The 21024-nt window shown below is 39.0% G+C and overlaps 1 protein-coding gene across 5 annotated transcripts in view; it reads left to right on the top strand.

Moving 5' to 3' along the window:
• Positions 1 to 21024, top strand: part of LOC146368063 (rho GTPase-activating protein 12-like) — a 63587-nt gene that overhangs the window by 12375 nt on the left and 30188 nt on the right. For all 5 annotated transcript variants that reach the window (XM_084911321.1, XM_084911320.1, XM_084911317.1 and 2 more), the window contains exon 2: positions 84 to 852. In XM_084911321.1, coding sequence (XP_084767447.1) covers positions 157 to 852 — 696 coding nt within the window. In that variant the 5' untranslated portion in view covers positions 84 to 156. The remainder of the gene's footprint in view (positions 1 to 83; positions 853 to 21024) is intronic.

Below are 21024 nucleotides of genomic sequence, written 5' to 3' on the forward strand. Positions count from 1 at the left end.
TATATATATATTAAGTACAATAGCAGAGTTATTCACACTGAAATTAAATGTATATTTAATATATTCTCTTTGTTTTTTCAAAGGTCTACTGATGAAGACATGGTAATAAATATTTTTCTTTTGGGGTGAACAGCCTGGTGGATAGTAAGAGGCATCATGGCAGATCTGCCTATTGCCCCGGGCCAGATCTACATCGAGGTAGAATACGACTATGAGTATAAGTTTAAAGACCGGCTCATTAAGATCCAGCAGGGGGAATGCTACATGCTAGTCAAGAAAACTAATGAGGATTGGTGGCAGGTGAAAAAAGAGGAGGCATCTAAAGCTTTTTATGTACCTGCTCAATATGTCCGAGAAGTCCGCAAAGCCCTCATGCCACCCCCTAAACCAATCCTACATCTTCCGAGTGCTACTGGTAATCCATCTTCACAAAGTGCAGGTGCACGCTGGGTAAAACCAAACAATCTGGATCTGGGACTCAACAATCATCCCGCTGAGAACCTTCACAGAAACGAGTCCAACTATCAGCGCTCCCCTTCAGCACAAACTGGAAACACAGCTAAATTCACTCCCCCGATTCAGCGCAGGGACAATAACCACCATCATGCCCCCACCTTTCCCACTGACCATGACAAAGCTCTGGCTGAAGCTCTCCATGGTGGTGTCCCACCACCCCCTTACAAAGGTGGGTCCAGCACCCTGCCCCGCAGTCGAGCCAGATCCCCAGAACTGGTCAGGGCGCCGCTGGACGTGGACACCACCCAATATTGTGACTCTGCGGGCGAAGATAGACGTACAAATGACTCTGAGTCTGGAGACGAACTGAGCAGCTCTTCCACTGAACATCTCCAGGTAACATCAAAGCTTTTTGTGTGTGTGTGTGTGTGTGTGTGTGTGTGTGTGTGTGTGCAGAGATGTATACAAGAATTTTTTGGGGGGGGGACATTGTGGAATAGGACTTTTGTTTCACTATTATGAAATTATAGCCAATACTCACATATTGGATATATCAGATCCAGAGCAACTTTTGTTTCTTGTTCCTTGATTACGGCCATAGAACAAATGTAGCAACTATTTTTGTTGTTTTAGGTGTTTGTGAAACTTTTCACATCAAGTGTTTAATATATGCAGACTATTTCTGAGCGGATGCTATTAGGTTTGCTAGTATATCAATTATCCTACTTTCTTCATAAAGTGTTATGAAGAACTTGAAAAGGGAACCTGAACCGGCCACACCCTGCTACAGAGCAGTATCCGAGCCCTCGTTTATACTCTGTTGCGGACATAGACACGGGCAGCTGGCGACATAATGGCTAAGTAGGCATTCCTGTTATTTTCCACTTCAAGCACAAAAACAAAGTAACGTGTATTGGTGCACTGCAGTGTAACGTCACATGATAACAAAAAACTGGCTGGCACTTGGACGTTGTCACAGACCTTCTTGGTCACTGTCCAAAGTGTGATGAATTTACATCACTCTGACCCGAGCAGACCCGAGTGGACTTGTGGTCGCAGAAAGTTTAAATGCCCTAAGTGATTCATATGCAGCACAGAGATTCGGTTTTCAGATATAAAATCAGACCAGTCATCTGTTAAACAGAAATGGGTCATAAAGTGTTTGTTTAGTTTTAAACTGTTGGTATGCCCAAATGACTAACATTAACATTAATTTGTTCAGTGCCAGCTGATTTTTGCCTCTAAACTTTATTTTGGATAACCTAATAATCTTTACCTGTCCTGGATTACTTAAACTTGTTCAAAACCTTTAATGTGTTCTGATAGCTTCAAAAATTAAAGACAAAACCAAGTCCCAAAAGAAAATTTTGCCCTCTTTTTTTTGCCTTTTATGTGTCTAACATTTTCCAAAGCCACAGTTTGATTACTGCAAGATAAACATTTCCTACACTTTATGTCATTTGTTAGCAGAGGCTAGAAGGTTGACTATTAGTTTGGTTAAAAAAATAACTTTTTTTCAGTTAATCTCAGAGAATCAAGGGTAAAGAACTATTCTCATACTGCCTTATATTACACTAGCCACTGCATCCAAAGCGGAAACTCATAGTTTTTTTTTTTTTGCCGCACACACACCTCTATGCTGAACGTGCACTGCAGGTATATCCAGTTAAAAGACACACATCTCCTGTTCCATGAACAGAGTTTAGCTGAACTTCTTTTCCTGTTCCTATTTTCCATTTCTAAGTTATTATTTGCACTATACATACACAAAAATCAACTCCTTCATTAGCAGCATCATTACAAGTACAATAAAAACACTGAAAGAAACTCACGTTTCGGCTTGAACCCGTGAGCAACACATTTGATCGTGTATTGAGTAATAAAGACACTGTCTTTACCTTCCCTGTGATAATAAAATGACAATTGTAGGATTTTTTGTCATTGACACGTCACGTCTTCTAAATGACTTATTTGTTTTACAACAGGTCATCTAGTTAATCTGTCAACTGTAGTTTCATAGGTTTGGATCTCAGTATGATGCATCACGCACTGACGTAAGCATTGTTTCAGTATGTTGTGCGTAAAAAGGTTATCTGAAGGAAAGTCCTTTTTTACAAGTCCATGTATTTTCTGAATGCAGCCCAGTTCTCAATAGATCTCCTTCCTTGGTTATTGTGTCTGTGTGTATTTAAATGGAAGGACAAAGGTCAAAGCAGTCAAGCTTGTTTTTGGTTATGTATACAACCAGTCTGGCTTTGTGTGCCAGTAAACTCTGTGATTTTCTCTTTCTTAGGGCAAATACAACAACTTAGTCTCAGTGATTTTCACAACATTGGCCGTCTTGCTATGTACTTTATGCTGTAATTGACAGTCTCATAGCAGTTGGTGATGGCAGGGAGAAAGAACTTCCTTTTCATAGAAAAACATTGCCAGCAGAAGCAGGCTCAGGGTGGCTTTTTGCTCGTTGTGAGAATCAAGATTAAAAAGTGTATCCACTGTTGTGCAAACTGCATCAGCATCATTCCTGAAATATCTTCCTTATGAGAACAGACCTTTGCACAACAGAAACTGACACTCGAGGAGGAAATGGTATCGTGTACGTTGTGACCATAACAGCAGTGGCAGCTTTATAGGTGACGACACGATGAGTGTCTCCTGAGAACTTTCCACCACTGTGGTAGCGATCAGACCCCCCTGACTCATCATGTGCTCTAGTGTTAAGCTCTGAAGACACACGCACATGCAAAAACGATATTTCCAAAATATGTAGGGCAAGAGAAGTGGCCTGAGGCATCCTGCTACTGGAAGGAAAAGATGTGATCTGGTGTTCTTCACTTCCTGCCTTTTCTTTATAAGGATGTGATTATCTCTGAAAATCTGGATTCACTCTGTGGTGTAGTGTCTTGCTGTGATTGCAGGCTTTTCATAATGGACCAGAACCAGTGTCATCAATGTGATCTATCAACCCATAACATAGTAATGATTCAGTGATTGACTATTCTTCAGGCCTGCAAAGCTCATGAAAGCCAGAAGGTGGACGTTTCCTACATAAATCTGGTGATGTGAAACTCATCCAGTGTTAGTGGGTTTGTTTTGTTTGTTTTTTCCTCAGTCCTGGCAGCAGGGTGCTGGTGACACAAACTCTGGGTTGAGTTAGGACTTCCTAAAACAAGCAGAGCCCTCATGTTGTTGCTTGTAAACAGTGGCATTGCCATAATCAAAACTGGCCTAAATCAGCAGGTATAGGAGGAAGAGAAGAAGTCAAAACCTGAATTAAAGTCATTTTCCAGGAGGTGAGGAGGTTTTCAGAACTGTTATCTTTCTCTGTATAATTTGACTTTCTGATCTTCTGCACTGATATACCATTACAGTTACAGTAAAAACCAACACGATCACATACTCGTATCTTGAACCTGGCAGTGCCGCAGCAGCATAAAAGTAAGGTTACAAAAATCAAGAGGTGCATGACTGACCGCAATGACACCAAAGTATGGCTTGCGCCTGCAGGCGTGTAGTGCCGTTCACTCATTGATGAAGAGTGTACTGGGCCCATTCACCTTTTTGCTTCCCTGCAGCCTTTAATTTAAAGTATAAAGAAAGAAGTAATGGATATAAAGCCAAAGCCGCAGTCTGAATGCAGGAAGGAGAGCTGTGTGTTTGTGTCCTGCTGCCAGGTCCTGTTTCTTATTCCCAGTTCATCCAGCTTTTGACAAGCTACTTGAGTAGGCTGTAGTTAGTGTGCCAAACACTTATCTGCTGTACTCGACCTGACACCAAGGCCCACTTTGTCACTACTTTTGTCACATGTCCTCCTTTAAACTACTGGCAGTATTTCATCATTACTTCATCTGTTCATCATTATCTCAGACAGCAGAGATGGTTTTTTTTAATGAAGTTTGGGAATGTTGTCTGTCCAAAATAGTACAGATGTATTCAGAGATGCATTCATCTGCAAGAAGAAGAGTTTACTCCTCTAGCTGTCACTTGAGCGTTTGCTCCAAGACTAGTGAATTACAACGACATTTTGCAAGCTTGAGAAATTCAGTAGTGAGAAAGAAATCCAGGCAAATTTTTTATGACATAAATGTGTGATGTTGTGCAAAAGCAAGTTGCCTTGGCTGTGCAGACCTTTGTTGTAATAGCTTATTAGCTGTGTTGCACCATCCAATTTTAATTAAACATCTCTCTAAAGTGCTTTACAGTAATGGCATGCTTTGTTGGGGGAGAGATGAAGTTACATATATGCCTTTTATGTGTCTAACATTTTCCAAAGCCACAGTTTGATTACTGCAAGATAAACATTTCCTACACTTTATGTCATTTGTTAGCAGAGGCTAGAAGGTTGACTATTAGTTTGGTTAAAAAAATAACTTTTTTCAGTTAATCTCAGAGAATCAAGGGTAAAGAACTATTCTCATACTGCCTTATATTACACTAGCCACTGCATCCAAAGCGGAAACTCATAGTTGAAAGGTGACGTACTGCAATACTATTAGAGCAGTAAGAGAAACAATGCAGGTACGTTTGCAAAACATCGCTGACCTGTCACTGCATTAGTATTCCATTCCGTCTCGCAGTTTCCAGCTGAGATATCACTCGGTACTTCCATGAATACAGTTAAAACCTCTGGCAACACTGGATTGGTCATTGTATTTGCGGAAGGTGATGCTTCCCTCCTGCCACTGAATATAATGGCTGTCAGATCTTGCTGTGTTTTTAATTTGCTGCTTTACTGCACTCTCGTCCGTTGCCTTTCATCATCCCCCTTCCGTCGGGATCTTGATCGTCGGTCAGCATGTGGGGGAAAAACTGAAGCACATACTATATGTCTACTATATTAAAAGCATTTTTTAGTCCAGCCTGGTCACCCTGACATCTTCTCTAGTGAAAAGACAGTGAGGGGTGTTAATTTGTATCCTTGTAGCAGCTCAAGTAGATAAGAGTGACTACTAGAGCTCCTTGATTATGGAAGAACTCATTTTTCCAGTTATTTTGCTCAATATTGAAGTCATGATTATTTAATATGATTGCAGAGTTTGAAAACCTTTTTTTAAATTTACTGAATGGGTTTCCAGGAATTTATAATGCTTCAAACTCAAATTAAATAAATGTGTACAGCACTAAGAGTGAAGTAAAACAAAAGGATGTGACGAAGGCAAAATAGAATGCCATCGAATCGTAGTTTCATCTCGATAATATTGTTTCAGCGATCAGTGAAATCCAAAATTGTAACTGATAATAAAATTAAGTTAATCGCACACCAGCAATGAAGCAGTTTTGTAATGCAGGAAAAGGGATGTGCTGAAAGTCAAAATGTTGTTTTGTGTCAGTGGACATTAAATGTGTGTGGTATAGACTGTGACGCATTGACACATTGTGGTTAAGCATTGCAGCTCAGTTATTGCCTGTGTTATTATTAGCTATTGTGTTATTAGCTGTTAGTTATTTGATCACATTCTTTGATAATGAATTATTTTTAAATGCCGCTGTAATCTGTGGCATTTGTATAACAGTCAATGTTAGATTTTTTTGGAAATGTCTGAATTAAGGGATTATTTGCCAGTTTATTCTTACACAATAACATGCAGCCAGTTATTTTCTTGATCAAAGCAGCGAAAAACCACAATGGTTAGCGTTGCTGTCGTCTGTCTGTCTTACCATCTCGCTTGTTTACAACTTTCTATCAGAAGAATAGAGAGGGGTGTTGCTGCAGGCCTGGCTGTTGGTTGGGTGACTGCGTAACATCTGAAGACCAACAGTTAACATTAATAAAATGCAAATAATTAGTTCAATTGTCTTGGAGTTATAAATTAACTCTGAGTTTTGTTTCCATTAGTGCTTCTTAACATTTGTGTTTCTCTTTATGTAAACTAGGACCTCTTCTAAAAAAAATACTTTTCAGCAACTTTTTATGGTGTCTTTAATCTAGAAACTCTGCTGAAGGTCTTAAAATTATGTAAATCAGCTGTTCTTTTGCTGTCTCACTTTTTAAAAGTAACATTTAAGAGTTACCAGCTTTCAGTACCCCCTCCTCTGATTGTCACAGTCAATTACACCCACTCAACCCTGCAGACTCCCATCGTTCTTAAATGGCAGCTGTAATCAACTAAAAACCTGTAATGACTCTCAGCAGGATGATTGATTGGAGGACTTCCTCATTTCTTTGATTACTTAGTGTGGCAGGAAGTTGAGATGGCAAGTGTGTGTCTTTACACCGTCACACCTTGTTTCTACATGACGTGGTTGAACATTGATGTGCATCTTTAGCACATGAAATAAGTATTTTAGTCATTCTCCGCACACTTACGCAAGCAGAAACACAAACACACAGTCTATGCACTCTCATTAGCATGGACTCCTGTTTCTGTTCAGTTATGCAAAGACACATTCAAACAGACAAATTTGTACACACACACACACACACACACACACACACACACACACACACACACACACACACACACACACACACAGCGTCTGAGAGATCTGTTAATAGGAGCCAGGCCATCTGCACTACTGTTAAATCTCTTTCTCTGCCTTATTAAAAAAGCTTATTATATCAAATGTTGGCAGGAGGATCCAAAGTCTTTCAGTTCCCAAATGTTTTCAGGGTTAGGACCCCAGATGGAAACATAATAAAAAATGGGCTCTACTTTGTAAGGATTTTAAATAAAGTGTGAATTAGTTGCTGGAGAATATATTTTTCCATTAACAGATTAAAATAATAAATAAAATAATATTTTTTTATAATAAATTATATATATATATATATATATATATATATATATATATATATATATATATATATATATATATATATATATAAAAAAAAAAGCTTTCACTGCTGATTTACAGCTCTTGAATTACAGCATCTGCTTACCTTTGCTGAACTAAAGTTGAGAGAAAGGTTCCCTGAAAAAAAAGAACTTGCTATTTTCACCTACTTTCCACCGTTTTTCCCCCTGACCTCTGCTGTATGTTCCTTTCTTCTTCTTCTTTTTTAACCTTATCGTACTCCATCATGTTTCCTACCAGATTGTTAGTGGATTACAGTTGACCTTCTGTCAGAAACATACTTTTCTTACATCTAGGTCACCATACAGCCACCCACATGACTGGTAGCTCAATGACAGGTTGTTTAGTATGGCTTCAACCAATAATACTTCTTTTATTAACAAGTAACTGAGGGTTTTATTGGACCGTCCATTGCCTGTCACAGTTTAGAGAGGCTAAACCTACCTCTGCCACTTGCATGCTTTTAGCTAAAAAGGGGCTTTTAGCTTTTAGTATACAGCATGCATAAAAATACATACAGAGGAAACTTATACCTCATTTTCCCCACCAAATTACTAGTCCTAGTCCTAGCTTGCATGATTTAATGAAAAAGGTGTCTTTGGTGCAATTATTGCCCTGTGTTTCTTGAGGATACTAATTTCTAATGGGAGTTAAACCTCAATATGACTTCACAGATGTGGCCTTTCAGGAAACTCTCAGCCAGTAAACAGCAGATCATCTGAAGAAAAAGAAGGTTAAGTCTCTGTGGAGTACTGCAGATAGCTGTGATGTCAGTTTGGATGCTCATCACCGATGCTATGAAGCAGCCCTGAGGACTTTATAGTACTCTTCTCAGCCTGGGACACACACACAAACACAAACCCACAGAGTTTCAGGCAGTCTGGCAGCTGACCCTTTGCAGTGTGTTTGCCTGTTGTGTAACAGAGCAACGGCGAGGCCAGATTTTACACACTTAATTTGTGTCTCTGTCTGTTTTTTTTTTTTTTTTTTTTTTTTTAACACTCTTCTATCCTGTTACCTTTGCCTTCAGTCAGATTCACCTGGGCCTCTTCAAAGCTCTGATTTGGCCGCTTCCACTTACCTTTTTATGTTGATACACTGCAGTCTTACCTCTCACTAACATTTAAAACATTTAAAAGTAATAACATTAACCTGCGACTTGAAACATAAAAAGGCTTCCAGTAAGGCCATTGAGTAATTAAAAAAAAAAAATGCATTTCCAGTATAAGTTTTCTTTTTTTCTTTCTATAAAAATCCCTAACACATTAAAAGAAGACTGAAAAATCATTACTTTTTTTTACTCACAAATTAGGTGACTTAAATCCAATATTGCCATAAAGCTGTCAAGCTCATTAATTTAGAATAAATTGCAAAGGGTATTTAACAGCCAGTGATTTCAGAGAGAGCTACTTTGCTATGAGACTTTTAGAGGGTGAATTTTGCTGTTTTTTTTGGAGGAGAAGGCATTCATAAACCTTCATAAACTCTGATGGTTGCATCATTAGGACATAGATAACTAATAATTAGTGCTAAGTACAGTAGAATTTCACTCATCAAACCTGGAGCACATTGTGTTCTAGTGTTTGTTATAGAATTTAATTAAAATGCTCCAAAAGGGACCAGCATCATAAGAGGTCCAGCTCAGTTATTCAGAGACTTGGCTGCAGTTAGGGGCTAACACAGGCCAATGCAGCTATCAGTCAAAGAAGCTGTGTTCCTAATTTTAAGCCTCATCAGTATCCAATCTGATGCACTAAAAACCTTCACCTATTCTAAAGTTTTATGGATGATAACGTAAGCCTAAAATGAGGTCCCTTTTCATTGAAAAATGATACTGTGATTGTGTAGAGTCATAGCCAGAGTCGATACTGGTGACATGTCACCTCAGCATTAAAGACTGGTGCATCCACAGTTCTCACAAAGTCAGATGTCTAGTTTAGGAAAGTTGTGCGACAAGAATTTGATCAAAATTGTAGGAGTTGTGTTACATTTCACAGCCAAGATGCGAGTATTTGCAGCTTCCACATTGATGCAAAATCAGGCTTTTCTTAGTACAAGAGCTGCTCCCTGCCACATCATACTGTAGACTGATCAGCAATGAATGACTGAAGTTAGACACTGTAGAAATGCGACTTTCCCCGAAGTATAAATACTCTCCTTGATACTGACTTTCAGGGATAATCCAGTGTAAACCATTGCTATTCTCTGTATTTCTTTGATTAGAGAGACAGATGAAACAGAAGACAGAGAGAGAGTGTGTGTGTGTGTTTGTGTGCACGCACTTCATGGAGCTTTTCTTAATCCCTCTGGGAGCTTCAGTTGGATATCTATGTGTTTCTGTGTGTGTTTGGTTATTATGTCAGCTGCGATGTCCTGTGTTGTGCAGAGCGGCATTATGGGAGGGCAGGTCAAGCGGCGTGTGTCGTGGAAGCGCAGGGAGAGCGAGCATTACTAAGCTGTGTGTGTGTGCTCTCTCTCGCTCTGTCCCTCCCTCCCTGTCTTTTTATGTAAGGATGTGTGAGTGAATTGGAGTTTGTGTATGTGCTCACAGAGTGACATTATCTGGTTTGCCACAGTGACATGTCAGTCAGAGAGTTGGTGAATAGGCAGGGGCGGCTGCTTTTCTCTGCACCATCACTGTTCTCATCAGCAACGCCGGCTACAACACTTATTCTTCTGCAGCGGCAACTCAGCTACAGGACAGTATGTACCCAGATGAGAATGAGACGGTAAGACTGCCGCTTTATGTGTGCATACACCGGCAGGGGGGATGCTCTTGAATAGAGAATTTTTGTAAAACTACATGCACATTTTTTGCCTAGTCAGCATTAGCCTGCAGTGTGCTATACTCTGTTGTACCAAAGTAATGTGTTGCGCAGTGATTAATGCTCGCACATATTACTAGCGCAATGAAACTCTTGATAAAGCATCAAGCTGTTTGGGTTGCAGGAAGCACACATGCCAGCAGGCACTGCTGCATTTACAGAGTCTGTTGCAAAGAGTAAATTGTCTTTAAGTGAAGTGCTGCCTGTTTTGAATGTCATCAGTCATGCTGCTGTATATAGTGATTTAGTTATTTATTTAGTTTTATCTTGTTTATGCAAGGATCTATTTTCTTACAGTTATATGCATAATCATACATTCTCATTCACAGCTCTGTTTTTCTTTCCATTCACAAAGCAGGTGATTTTGCAGCTTTAGCTCACAAGCTTTGGGCAGATTTGTGTTTATTATCCATTCTCTCAGTGTGAGTGTTCACAGTAATCCATACCATTGATTAGTGAAAATCTAGCTGCTTTTTACTCCCACTGATCCAGTAAACTCAGTAGCCGGAAGGGACACAGGGGAGGTTCAGTCTTATCCTGAGATGTTGGAACTGATGGTGCCATGGGACAGGATAGCTAAGAGGATGCGCTAAGCACTTGGTATGCTTCATTACATAAGTGCCAGCTACGTAACATTTGTTTGGACAGCTGGCTTGTGAGACGAGCTCAGGGCAGCAGTGATGATGGCAGAGAGGACAGGGAGGAGGGTGGCAGACAGGGCAGAGTATCCTGTGACATGTAATTCGATTATAGATGCGCTGTATTTTAGAATGATAGTTTAACAAACAATGCTTAGTAAGAAAGTTATTAATCTTATGTTTTTAAATAAGATTTTTTGGCCATTTATTGATTGTCATGAGTAGTGGGTGATTTGGGTTGTTTTTGTTTTTTGTTTTTTTTGCCCTAAACCTTTTAATACAACATGCATGCAAGATGCTACAATCAGCAGCTAAGATTTATTTATTTTTTTCCCTTGTAACTGTAACATGCATTCAATTAATTCTCAGACCACAAATACTACAGCATATTTACCTGTATGAAAATAAATACCCCTCTAAAATGTCTCCTTTACTAGGTTTAAAGATGAACTTTCAGAAAATATTACAATTTTCACATTTAATGCAACATCCATTTAAAAAACAAAAAAAACAAAGATGATGGAGAGCCTGAGGTGAGAAAAAAATCTTTAAAGGCATGAGGGTCAAAGGAGCTTGCAAAGAAAAGCGTCTGGACTTCTTTAAGTTACTTGAAGACGTTTCACCTCTCATCCGAGAAGCTTCTTCAGTTCTAAGGTCAAATGGTGGAGAGTCCCAGATATAAACCTCTTCAAGTAACTTAAAGAAGTCCAGACGCTTTTCTTTGCAAGCTCCTTTGACTACGATGACCTGGATGACTGAGAACCTTCACAGACTTAAAGGCATGAGATTTTCACATGTAGAGTTTTGACAAGCAGTAATATTTGTGATCCAAACTATTTTTCTACTTTCACGTTTTCACTCACGTGTAATCATGCTGGCATCATTGCACCTAGAATTGCAGTGTATTTTATGAAGAATAAATGAGAAACTAAAAGCTTGCACTGCAGCTTTCACACTCTGCAGATCTATCCAGTGGACTTGCCAGTGGGTGGGTTCCGGTTGCCTGGCCACATGAAACTGTATACCTCTTCCACAACTGCAACATCAGATTGTTATGTTAACATGGCACAGTTCCTAATTAGGGATATACCCAACTAAGCAAAAGGATGATTAAACTTTCGTGCCTTCTCACGTTGGCATCATAATAGTATTTATTGAAACTATACATAAATGATTCTCTATCTCTGTGAGGGGAGGCTTCAGTAAAGCAAAGTGTACAGTAAGACAGAACACACCTGTGACAGTTCTTTTAAAACTTCCTTTCCTTTACGTGATGATCAGTCATTTCCTAACCACCATGTATACCCAAGCAGCCACCAAACCACAATGAGCCGCTACGGTATGTAATCTCTTGGTCCAGTATAAATAAAGGTTTGCTTTTGGCCCTACCCATGTGTACTTGTTTGGCTGAGGACTGCTTGCACTATTAATTTCTGACTTTCCAGTAGAGTGAACCACCTGTGTGTGCACTTTGCCCTCTGCAAAGCTCACAGTCAGAGATGATTAACTTGGCAGCATGGGAACATGATTTTATAGTTCTATACATCCAGCTTCAGTCTGGTTAATATAGCGTGGGTCTATGAGGAAATGTAGCCCTTGCATGCTATATTTAGGAGAAGTCCTAGAAATAAAGTGACTGTAAGAAATGTGAATTTTTTTTTAAAGATAAAAACCAATTAAACTGATACAGAAATATAAAGTTTTATGATTTTATTTATTTTAATAACATCGAGTTTGTAGTTCACCACAGCTTCATTTCATAGCCCAGAATGGCAAAAGAATCAACATCCCTGCCTATAATCTTAAACAACACGCATTTAGTTGCCGATTCACAGGTCTATAACTAAGTAACGTCTGCCGTTGTCCTGGTTTTAAACCCCCCTCAAAGAAAGCCTCTAGGTGCAGGAGTTGATGTGTTTAAGGGCCTTTTCATCCTCTGCAATTTATCAGTTTTTTCGAAGTTGTGGCTTCGCTTTTCAAGATTTCATGTCTTTATTGCAATTTTTATAATAACTTTTTGCCAGATTTCCTTATTCACAGAACACACATATACAGTAGCTGTATATACAGTGCGTTTCTTCAGCTAAAGCTTAGATGCGGATAATGGAGTCAGACTTTAGTCTTTACCAACAAAGACCTACTTTCTCTTCAGAGTCTACAGTGGGTTTCTAATGTGTCAGTGGGACACTGTATTCTTGGCAAATGAGTTTCTTTTTCAACTCTTACACAAAGCTCCACAGTTGAGCCCCTGCTGATTGTTAACTGTCTTCTTACAGTCACCCTGGCTTGAACTTAAATGGCAAATTGCTGGTGGCATCGGGTTCTTATTTTGTATTTTGTAGTTATATAAACCTTTGACAAATTCATGAAACAAGTTGGGACATGCACCTAGTATAATTTCTTCCCCACAAAAGGAAAAAGAGCATGCCTGCATGTTTCTTGAGGATGGGAATGCTTTTTTAGGCAGTCAACTGAAACACAGCCTGACGATGCTCTGTTTAACCACGTCAGTATGAAGGTTTGATGAAAAAAATGCTGTCTGACTAAAATGAAACCTGATCATTCAAACCTTAAAAAAAAAAAAAATCTGCCAAAAGATGAATAGTTTTTTGGAGAAATTTAAAAATTTGGCTGTTTGAGGTTGACAAAGAAAGGGTGGTTTAAAGAATAGCAGCTTAATAATAGCCAGGCATCTTTTAGCTTATCAGTTCATCATAATAGCCAGACTGCTGGTAAAGAAAAATACTCTGTGCCTCTTCCTGGTTATCATGTACTTGAATTTCGACAGGTTCGAACGTCTCTTCATAGCTCAAGGCCTCCTTATTTACCTGATGTACCTATGACAGGTTTAGGCAAGTATTTGCTGAAATGCCTCGGCGTAGCTGAGTTAGCAGCTTGTAGCGTAGGCATAGTTGTCTGAGAGTTGCAGAGTTAGTAATTGAAATTCAGAGATCTTTTCTTGAAATCAGGCTTATCTGCTGTCATCAGACAGATGTGGTTCAGCAAGTTTCATTATTAAAGTGCAGTCCAAAGATTGATTAATTAATCCTGAATGATTTTATCTTGCACTTCGAAGCTAGGAACAAGTTAGAACTATGAAGGGCAACTGCATGACTGGCTGACTGCTCAGATGACTGTGCTAGGTGTGTGTTGGTAACTCTTCCAGCAGTCACAGTTTATACACAAGTTTTATACAGTTTTATACACATGCTGTGAACTTGAATTTCATGAATGTCAGCTTGCACATTTCTAAATAAACAATTGGTAAAGAAATTTGCTTTATATGTGGGATGTCCTGTTTAATTTTGGCTTAATAAAACATAAATGAACACACACAGAATGAGTAGGGTCATTCTGGGGAACTGGCTGCACACTGTCAGCTCTTCTCCTGCAGGATAAAAGCTCCTTAACTTCCTGTTTATACTGGGCTCCTGCAGTAATTCCATTTCAGATTAGATTAGTAGATTATTCTGGGAGACCTGTATGCGCTTCCCTCCTGCTTTTGCTCTTCCTGTCTTCAATAATAAGTACAAAGCAGATGTAATACAGCAAAGCACCCATTGTATGTATAATGTTGTGCTTTTGTCCCTCGGAGAAAAACCAGTGAACCCCCTTTGTTTTTGTCAAACTGGTTTTGCTCGAGCAGGTTTTTGTGCCTTGCTCAGGTTAACTGTTTGAGAAGTCAGAGACGTGATCCACAGTTTTGTTCATTTGCATTCAAGACCTGTAATACAGGTTCAGCACCAGTGCTGGTATTCTGAGTAGAATAAAAAGGAGGAGTTTTTCGCCAAGGACAACTGGATTTTCCTATACACAAACGTTTTATCTGTGACTTCACAGAAGCTTGTCTTTGTCGACGGTTTGGCTCACTGTATTCAGGTGGTTATTAAAATGCAAGCTTAATCTGATTCTTGTAGTTCTTGCTCTACTTCACATTGTATTAGAGTAAGTGCATCAGGGAAGTGTCGAGCGGGACACTTAAATCTTTCCACTGTGCAAATCTCTGCAGTTTTGACTACCTGCATGGTTGGAGATAAAATGTGTGCAGACAGAAAAATGCTACTAAAAATACAATTAATTTTTACCCAGGCTTGTAGTTGAGGGGCACAACAAAGACATATTTCTTGGAGGTAATTTTTACTCACCACGTCAACAACTAGATAGTTGCTGCAAAGTGGAGACAATTCATCATGGTAATCAAGAAAACTGAGCTTTAAAGAACCCAACATTTAAAGAACCCGACATGTGATCTGTGATTGGGGTTTGGCACTAACTAACTGTGTAACATATTTTAGAATGATAGTGTATTAAAAGTAAATTATGTGCAAAAATATGATGTATATGACTCAAATTTGGGTCTTGGGTGTGAGAGGCAGAATGATTAACTTCTCCACCATCAACCTCTCCAGCTTCCAACTTCCTTGTGACTAGGGATGGGAATTGATAAGATTTTCACGATTCTGATTCCATTTTCGATTCTGTTTAACGATTCGATTCTTTATCGATTCTCTTATCGATTCTTCTTTTTAAAAAAGGAGAATACTAAGGTCGATTAGCTTAGAACTTTGTTTTATATCTTCTCTTTGAACAAGAACGGGAGAGGACATGCAAAACATTACCGCTGCTGCTGGGTTGAGATTCACGAGTCCGGAGTGGAATTAAAAACACAACATCCATTTAAGGTTATTGCGTTTTTTGTAAGCAAATGCTTTTGCATTTTCGTAGTGTTTCCTCCCTTAAATGAAATAACTACTTTGTAAGTATTGCAAGTTGCCCTGTTGTCATCCGTTCTCGTAAAGTATAACCAAACTTTTGAGCGTTTGAGCTGCTTAGGCGCCGTGTTTCCTGCCAGGTAAATGACGCTCGGCAACGTGGCAACGTCATTCGGGGCGACTGGACCGGGTTTCGATACCCATCCCTGCTTGTGACTTTCATCTTTTGAAAGTGGAAATTATTCATTTCCTGTACATGAAGACAAATCACCACATACGAGAGAGAACAGACGGATTAAAAATTGTGTTCAGGCATGAAAAAATGTGTCATTCAACAAGTTGCCATCAGCTCGGTTATCATCATCTTCATCTGCATCATAGCTGTCACACATGTGAGGAGGTAAGCTCACAATGAGGATTAGGGCAGGGAAAAGGAAATTAGTAAGGCCATAAACAATAGCTGCAAGCTGCAAAGACTTTCACACCAAGCTGAAATCAAAGAAGTAAATGGTAAATGGCCTGTATTTGTATAGCGCTTTACTAGTCCCTAAGGGCCCCAAAGCGCTTTACACATCCAGTCATCCACCCATTCACACACACATTCTCAAGTAGAAGTAACCTGTATACTTTATCACTCTTTTGAAGATCATGTTTAAGTCAAGCCTTCAAAAAATAAAAGATCTGTAGTCTTCCTCTCAGTGAGAAAGTGAGACCTAATGAATTTAGCACTACTTTCAGATTAGTACCAAGGCCAAAGGTGTCTGTACTGATCTCAAATCTGAAAACGTTGGATTAGTGTTTGCTTAATGATTGCTAAAATAAACATTAAAGTTAAGCTGTTGTTCTTGTCGTTGTTGCCACTGCTCCTTTTAAATGTCAGTGCATTCTTAAAGTAAAGAATTGTGAACTGCTGATGTGGCAAAGGGTAAACAAACTCTCAGCTGTAAATTAGCTAACCCTTTTCTGCTTACTGTAGCTGTATACAAACACCTTTCGATTGTACTGAGAGCCTATCGTAGAGGTTTCACACGCAGTATCTGCAAGTAAATGTTCTTTGGCCCATCTGGCTTTGTTGTAATTTTGCATATTTCCCAAGCTTATCAGTAACTTTACATTATTATCATAAAGGATGAGGGGTAGTCAAAATGACCAAAATTTGTCATGGCTTGCAAAACATTAGGGTCAATGTTGCTGAACATCTACCTAAGAAGTTCGTTGTTGAACTTTGTCTTTCGGCTGATTTATTGTGCAGATTTCTAGAACACAGTCAGATGTTTTTTAAGTTATGATTGTCAAAAGGAAGTCACAATTGCAGGAAGCTGATATTCCACCCTTTATTGTTCATGGACAAAACTAACTCATACCGCACTGTTCTTAGAATTTCATTCACTGTTAATGTTAAGAACAAAACAAACTGTCCACAAATGTTAAGATTTGTAGTATCTCTCATATGGGGAGAAAAAGTATTCTTTGGTAGTTTGTAATAGATTTGGAGCTTGCTATAGCTTTCCTTTACAAAATCTTTTTTTCTTAGCTCATTACCACTTCTTCACTTTTGTTGTGTTATAACATGTTTGACTTATACCACTGTGCAGTTTTCTACAAGCTCCTTATAAAATTGTGGATGTTTTTCCCCCTCTCCTTTTATGTCTCTGCCTCCCTGCTTGCCTATCACAGTGACCTTGCAGAATTTGCATGGTCATTGAAATAATCACAGCCAGCAGGCTGCTCCTCTCTCTCTCCACGTTGCTTCACCCCTTCCCCGGAGTAGATGGAAAACTGCCAGGAGTGATTTTGAAGACAAGCTAGTGTGGTTTACAGCACCTGTGCAATGCAATTTTCCACTCCTTTTTTGTCATTTCCTACCAGAACTTCACTATAATACCTACGTTTACTCTAGCAGGGCAGCTTTTCTGAATATCAAATATTATTTTTCTGTAGCCTGCTTTGCATTCCCAAACTCTAGTTTCACAACATGGCATCTGGTGGACTTATTTGCTTGTTAGCTGTCACTGCTGGGATTTGCCACCTTGCTCAGCCTAGTTTTTAACAGGTGAGTAAAAAGTTACCTGTTAGGAATCAAAGAGGTCAATGTATAAAAGGATTTCTTGATATTTTAGTTTTCTAACAGCACAAATGTTGTTATGGGGATGCTCTAGATGTGTGCTACACTGGTCACCTGCAACAGTAAAAGTAACGTTTACGTTTGGCCCCCTCATGCAGCCAGCCTAGCCCTGAACCGGTAGGGACAGCAGATCCTTTGAGTCCTCTGAATTTCAAGATGGGTTGAATGTTAATTTAGACTGGATCTCTGAACTTTGAAGCCTAGCTCAGTCGTATGGTCTCTTTATAATGTTCCTTGAGCTGTTCCTGCGCAATTTCTGTTGTTTAGTTGGGCCATTGACCTGTAGTGGGGTCCTCCGCCAATGCGGCCTTTTTTAGGCAAGGGTGCTTTGTTTGCATCAGTGTTTAGATGGTTGTTAACAGCAACGTACATACCAGGACCCAAGGTTGCAAATTGTATTCTCTTATAATGAGATGATCATTGTATAATATTCAGTGTCAATAAATGATAATTGAGGATAGAGCCTCATTTACTTCCGTGATCATTGTTATTACATCATGTTGGGACAGAGAAACCAAAGATATCTTTGTTTGTTTGTTTGTTTGTTTGTTTTTTAACATTATAACATTCTGAAGGCCTATTTCACCTTAATTACTATTCTATAGAAGTTTTAATTGCTTTAGTAATTCACTGCAATCACCGTCTGTCTCGTTTTTTCTCCACAAGTTTCTCCCACAAAGTCATTTTTAAAAGCAGTTTTGGCATGCTACGGGCTGACTACAGGATTGTACTTAGCCAGAGGGATCTTTCTTCCTGACTCTTTCTTCTTCATACCTGGCCTTTACTCTCCTCCTCCTCCATAAAGAGGTGTGCTGTTGAGGCATGATTCTGTGAGGAAACTGGGACTCGTGGCCTCATCTCTGTAGCCTGGAGGAGGGGAGAAGAATCTGAGGGTATATTTTTTTTTCCCTTTCTCGCTCTTCACCACACCTCTTGAATGTGTGTAAAAACAGGTCGATACACAGCTCTGTGGTGAACAGAGTGTGAAAAATGAGCTAGGAAAAATGCACAGAGTGATGGAAGGATTACAAAACAGAAGATGTTTTTTGTGCTGATATTCAAAATCCTTGACCACATCAACTTGTGAAACCACCTCATCAGATGAGAAAGTGATTTATTACTTTACTGAAAAACAACAGCTTTCTCCAGTTAATAGTAAAGGAAACATAAAAAGAGAACATTTTTTAAAAACTGTTGCAGTTTCCTTTTTAAGAGCAAATCTGTTACGTTGGCCTGTTTTCCAAAGAAAACTATGTTCAGTGGTTTCTTATCTGGGATACATGACGATGATGGTTAGTGAGGCTTCAGCAGGAACTGTGGCAGGCTAACCTATATGGACTCAATCTCAGTAAAAAAAGCATTTAAACTAAACTGCAGTTTCATTGTGTCTTCCCAGCAGTTATCAGGTTGTTTCTATTTCTGCCTCTGCATCTGATTTGGGGAGTATGTGTTGTATCCTTGGACTGATTGCTCTAGTTGTACATTTATTTTCTCATTACTCTCCACCAATTACTCTGCACTGTCGTTGACCTTGTAAAAAGACTTCGGAGGGAGCATTTGGGCGCATTGTTGAGCTTAATTACACCGAGCTTTCCTAATTGCTCTGTCATTTTGTCGTTGGATGCTGCTGCTTAACTTTTCTGCCACACAATTATTGGCCCCTTCACTAGCTATAATGCAGTGTTTAACTGGCTCACTGGACCTAAAGGCATGGAGTGGTCTCATGGTGAATTCCTATCAGTTATAGATCATTAATTTCACTTCACTTCAGGTCATTCCAGCTTCATTTTGTATAAATGGCAAAAAAAATCAAACCATCTCAGAAACATAATAAGGTCATTGCCCTATATTATAATATTTATGGCTAATGATGTATATGTATAAATATGTGTATAAATGTATATCAGGAAATGCACTTCATTTATATTTGCTTTTAAAAGCACAGTGAGTTTAAGCTTCATGGTTTTATTTAAGGCTCTGCTAAAGTAGCTTTGCAGGGTTCACAGTTCACTCTATTCATCTTATAATGGCCTTGGTTCAGCTCCTTAGTTCTTTATCTGTCTGTTTTTCATTCCACTTTAAGTCAGCTCTCTTCTGGTTGGCTAGCACACGGCTGGGATTTAGATACTCAAACAGCTGAAGCTTTTTGGCCCTGATGATAATATATAATAGTCATCCTCTCTCTTTGATATCATGACCTCACGTTTGTGTTGTGAGTGGACATTTTTTCTTGACCATGTATTTTATTTTTGTGTTGAGTATGAGGAACAGATTGTTTGCAAGACATTTCCAAGTAAATTGAGGTCAATTTGTTTACACTGCACATTTAAACTTGAAGGTTTGAAAACATAAACCCACCCATTTAAACCATATATATAAATAAAATAACAAAAAAAATAAAAGTTTAAGCAAGTATTGATTTGATGATTCGCTACACAATCTGGAAAGGTCAACACTACTTAAAAGCTAGTGCCGAACTACTGTGTCTACATTAACAGTAGACGAAGAGTGGATGCTGTTTTATATGTTCAGTCCAAGTTAGAGTCAGAGAGATGTGTGTGACTCTTGGCTTTCTAAATAAAGCCAGTTTAGGTTTTTCTGTAAGAATGTCCTATTTACATGGCAGTCCAGTAACCTAGTTAACCTAATCAGGCCAAAGATGTAGTGACCTCTTAAATGCAGGCTGTTTATTACATTTAACCACTGCAGATCTGTCTGAGAAATGGAAAGCAAAGTTGAAACTGACCTGATATGATTTGGTTTATACTTGATTTGGTGTGTTTTGTTCCAGATGTTTTAGTCATGGAGCACTGTGCCCTATCGAATGTCTACCCTCTGTGCCTGTTGTCTGGACATCTGAAAAAATATCACAGATAATTCTTATCAGCTTCTGAACCTATTTTTAGTCCACGCTGACGGGCGTTCTGGTAATCAGGTGGTGATAACAGATTTGTTTTGCGCAAATGTGTCACTGAAATAAAGTCTGTGCGGAAGAGGAAAGGAACAAATGGTATTATATGGTGCTGCTATAACATAAGCCCCCGCACCTCTGCAGTATTTTCCTCTGATTTACAGTAATCCTTAAACTTCTGTGTGCTGCCTTGTTGTTTTCTGGGGGCTGTGCTGCCAGTGAAAAGGCCACATTTGTCACGTCTCAGACATGACTCACTCTTTTTCCAGTGCCCACTCATTATTGAGGTCCACTGTATTTAGTGCCCATTACATCTATAGCTCTTTTAGATTTCTTTAATGTTTTTTATGCATCGAATCTCCAGTTTATTTAAGATATTAATGTTTCATGTTTGTTTTTCTTTGTGAATCATCGTCTTCCTCCTACTATTTTGTCCTCTATCTTTTGTCTCAGCCCTGAAATGTTTGCATCAGGTTAGTTATTACTTTCATCTCATGTTTGCCCATAGATGTCCTTTTATGTGACTTTAATATTGTACTTTAGTGGCAATATTGAGTCCTCT

Source organism: Perissodus microlepis, chromosome 18 (assembly GCF_051167445.1).
Source record: "Perissodus microlepis isolate ML-2025 ecotype Zambia chromosome 18, ASM5116744v1, whole genome shotgun sequence".
Classification (NCBI taxonomy): Eukaryota; Metazoa; Chordata; class Actinopteri; order Cichliformes; family Cichlidae; genus Perissodus; species Perissodus microlepis.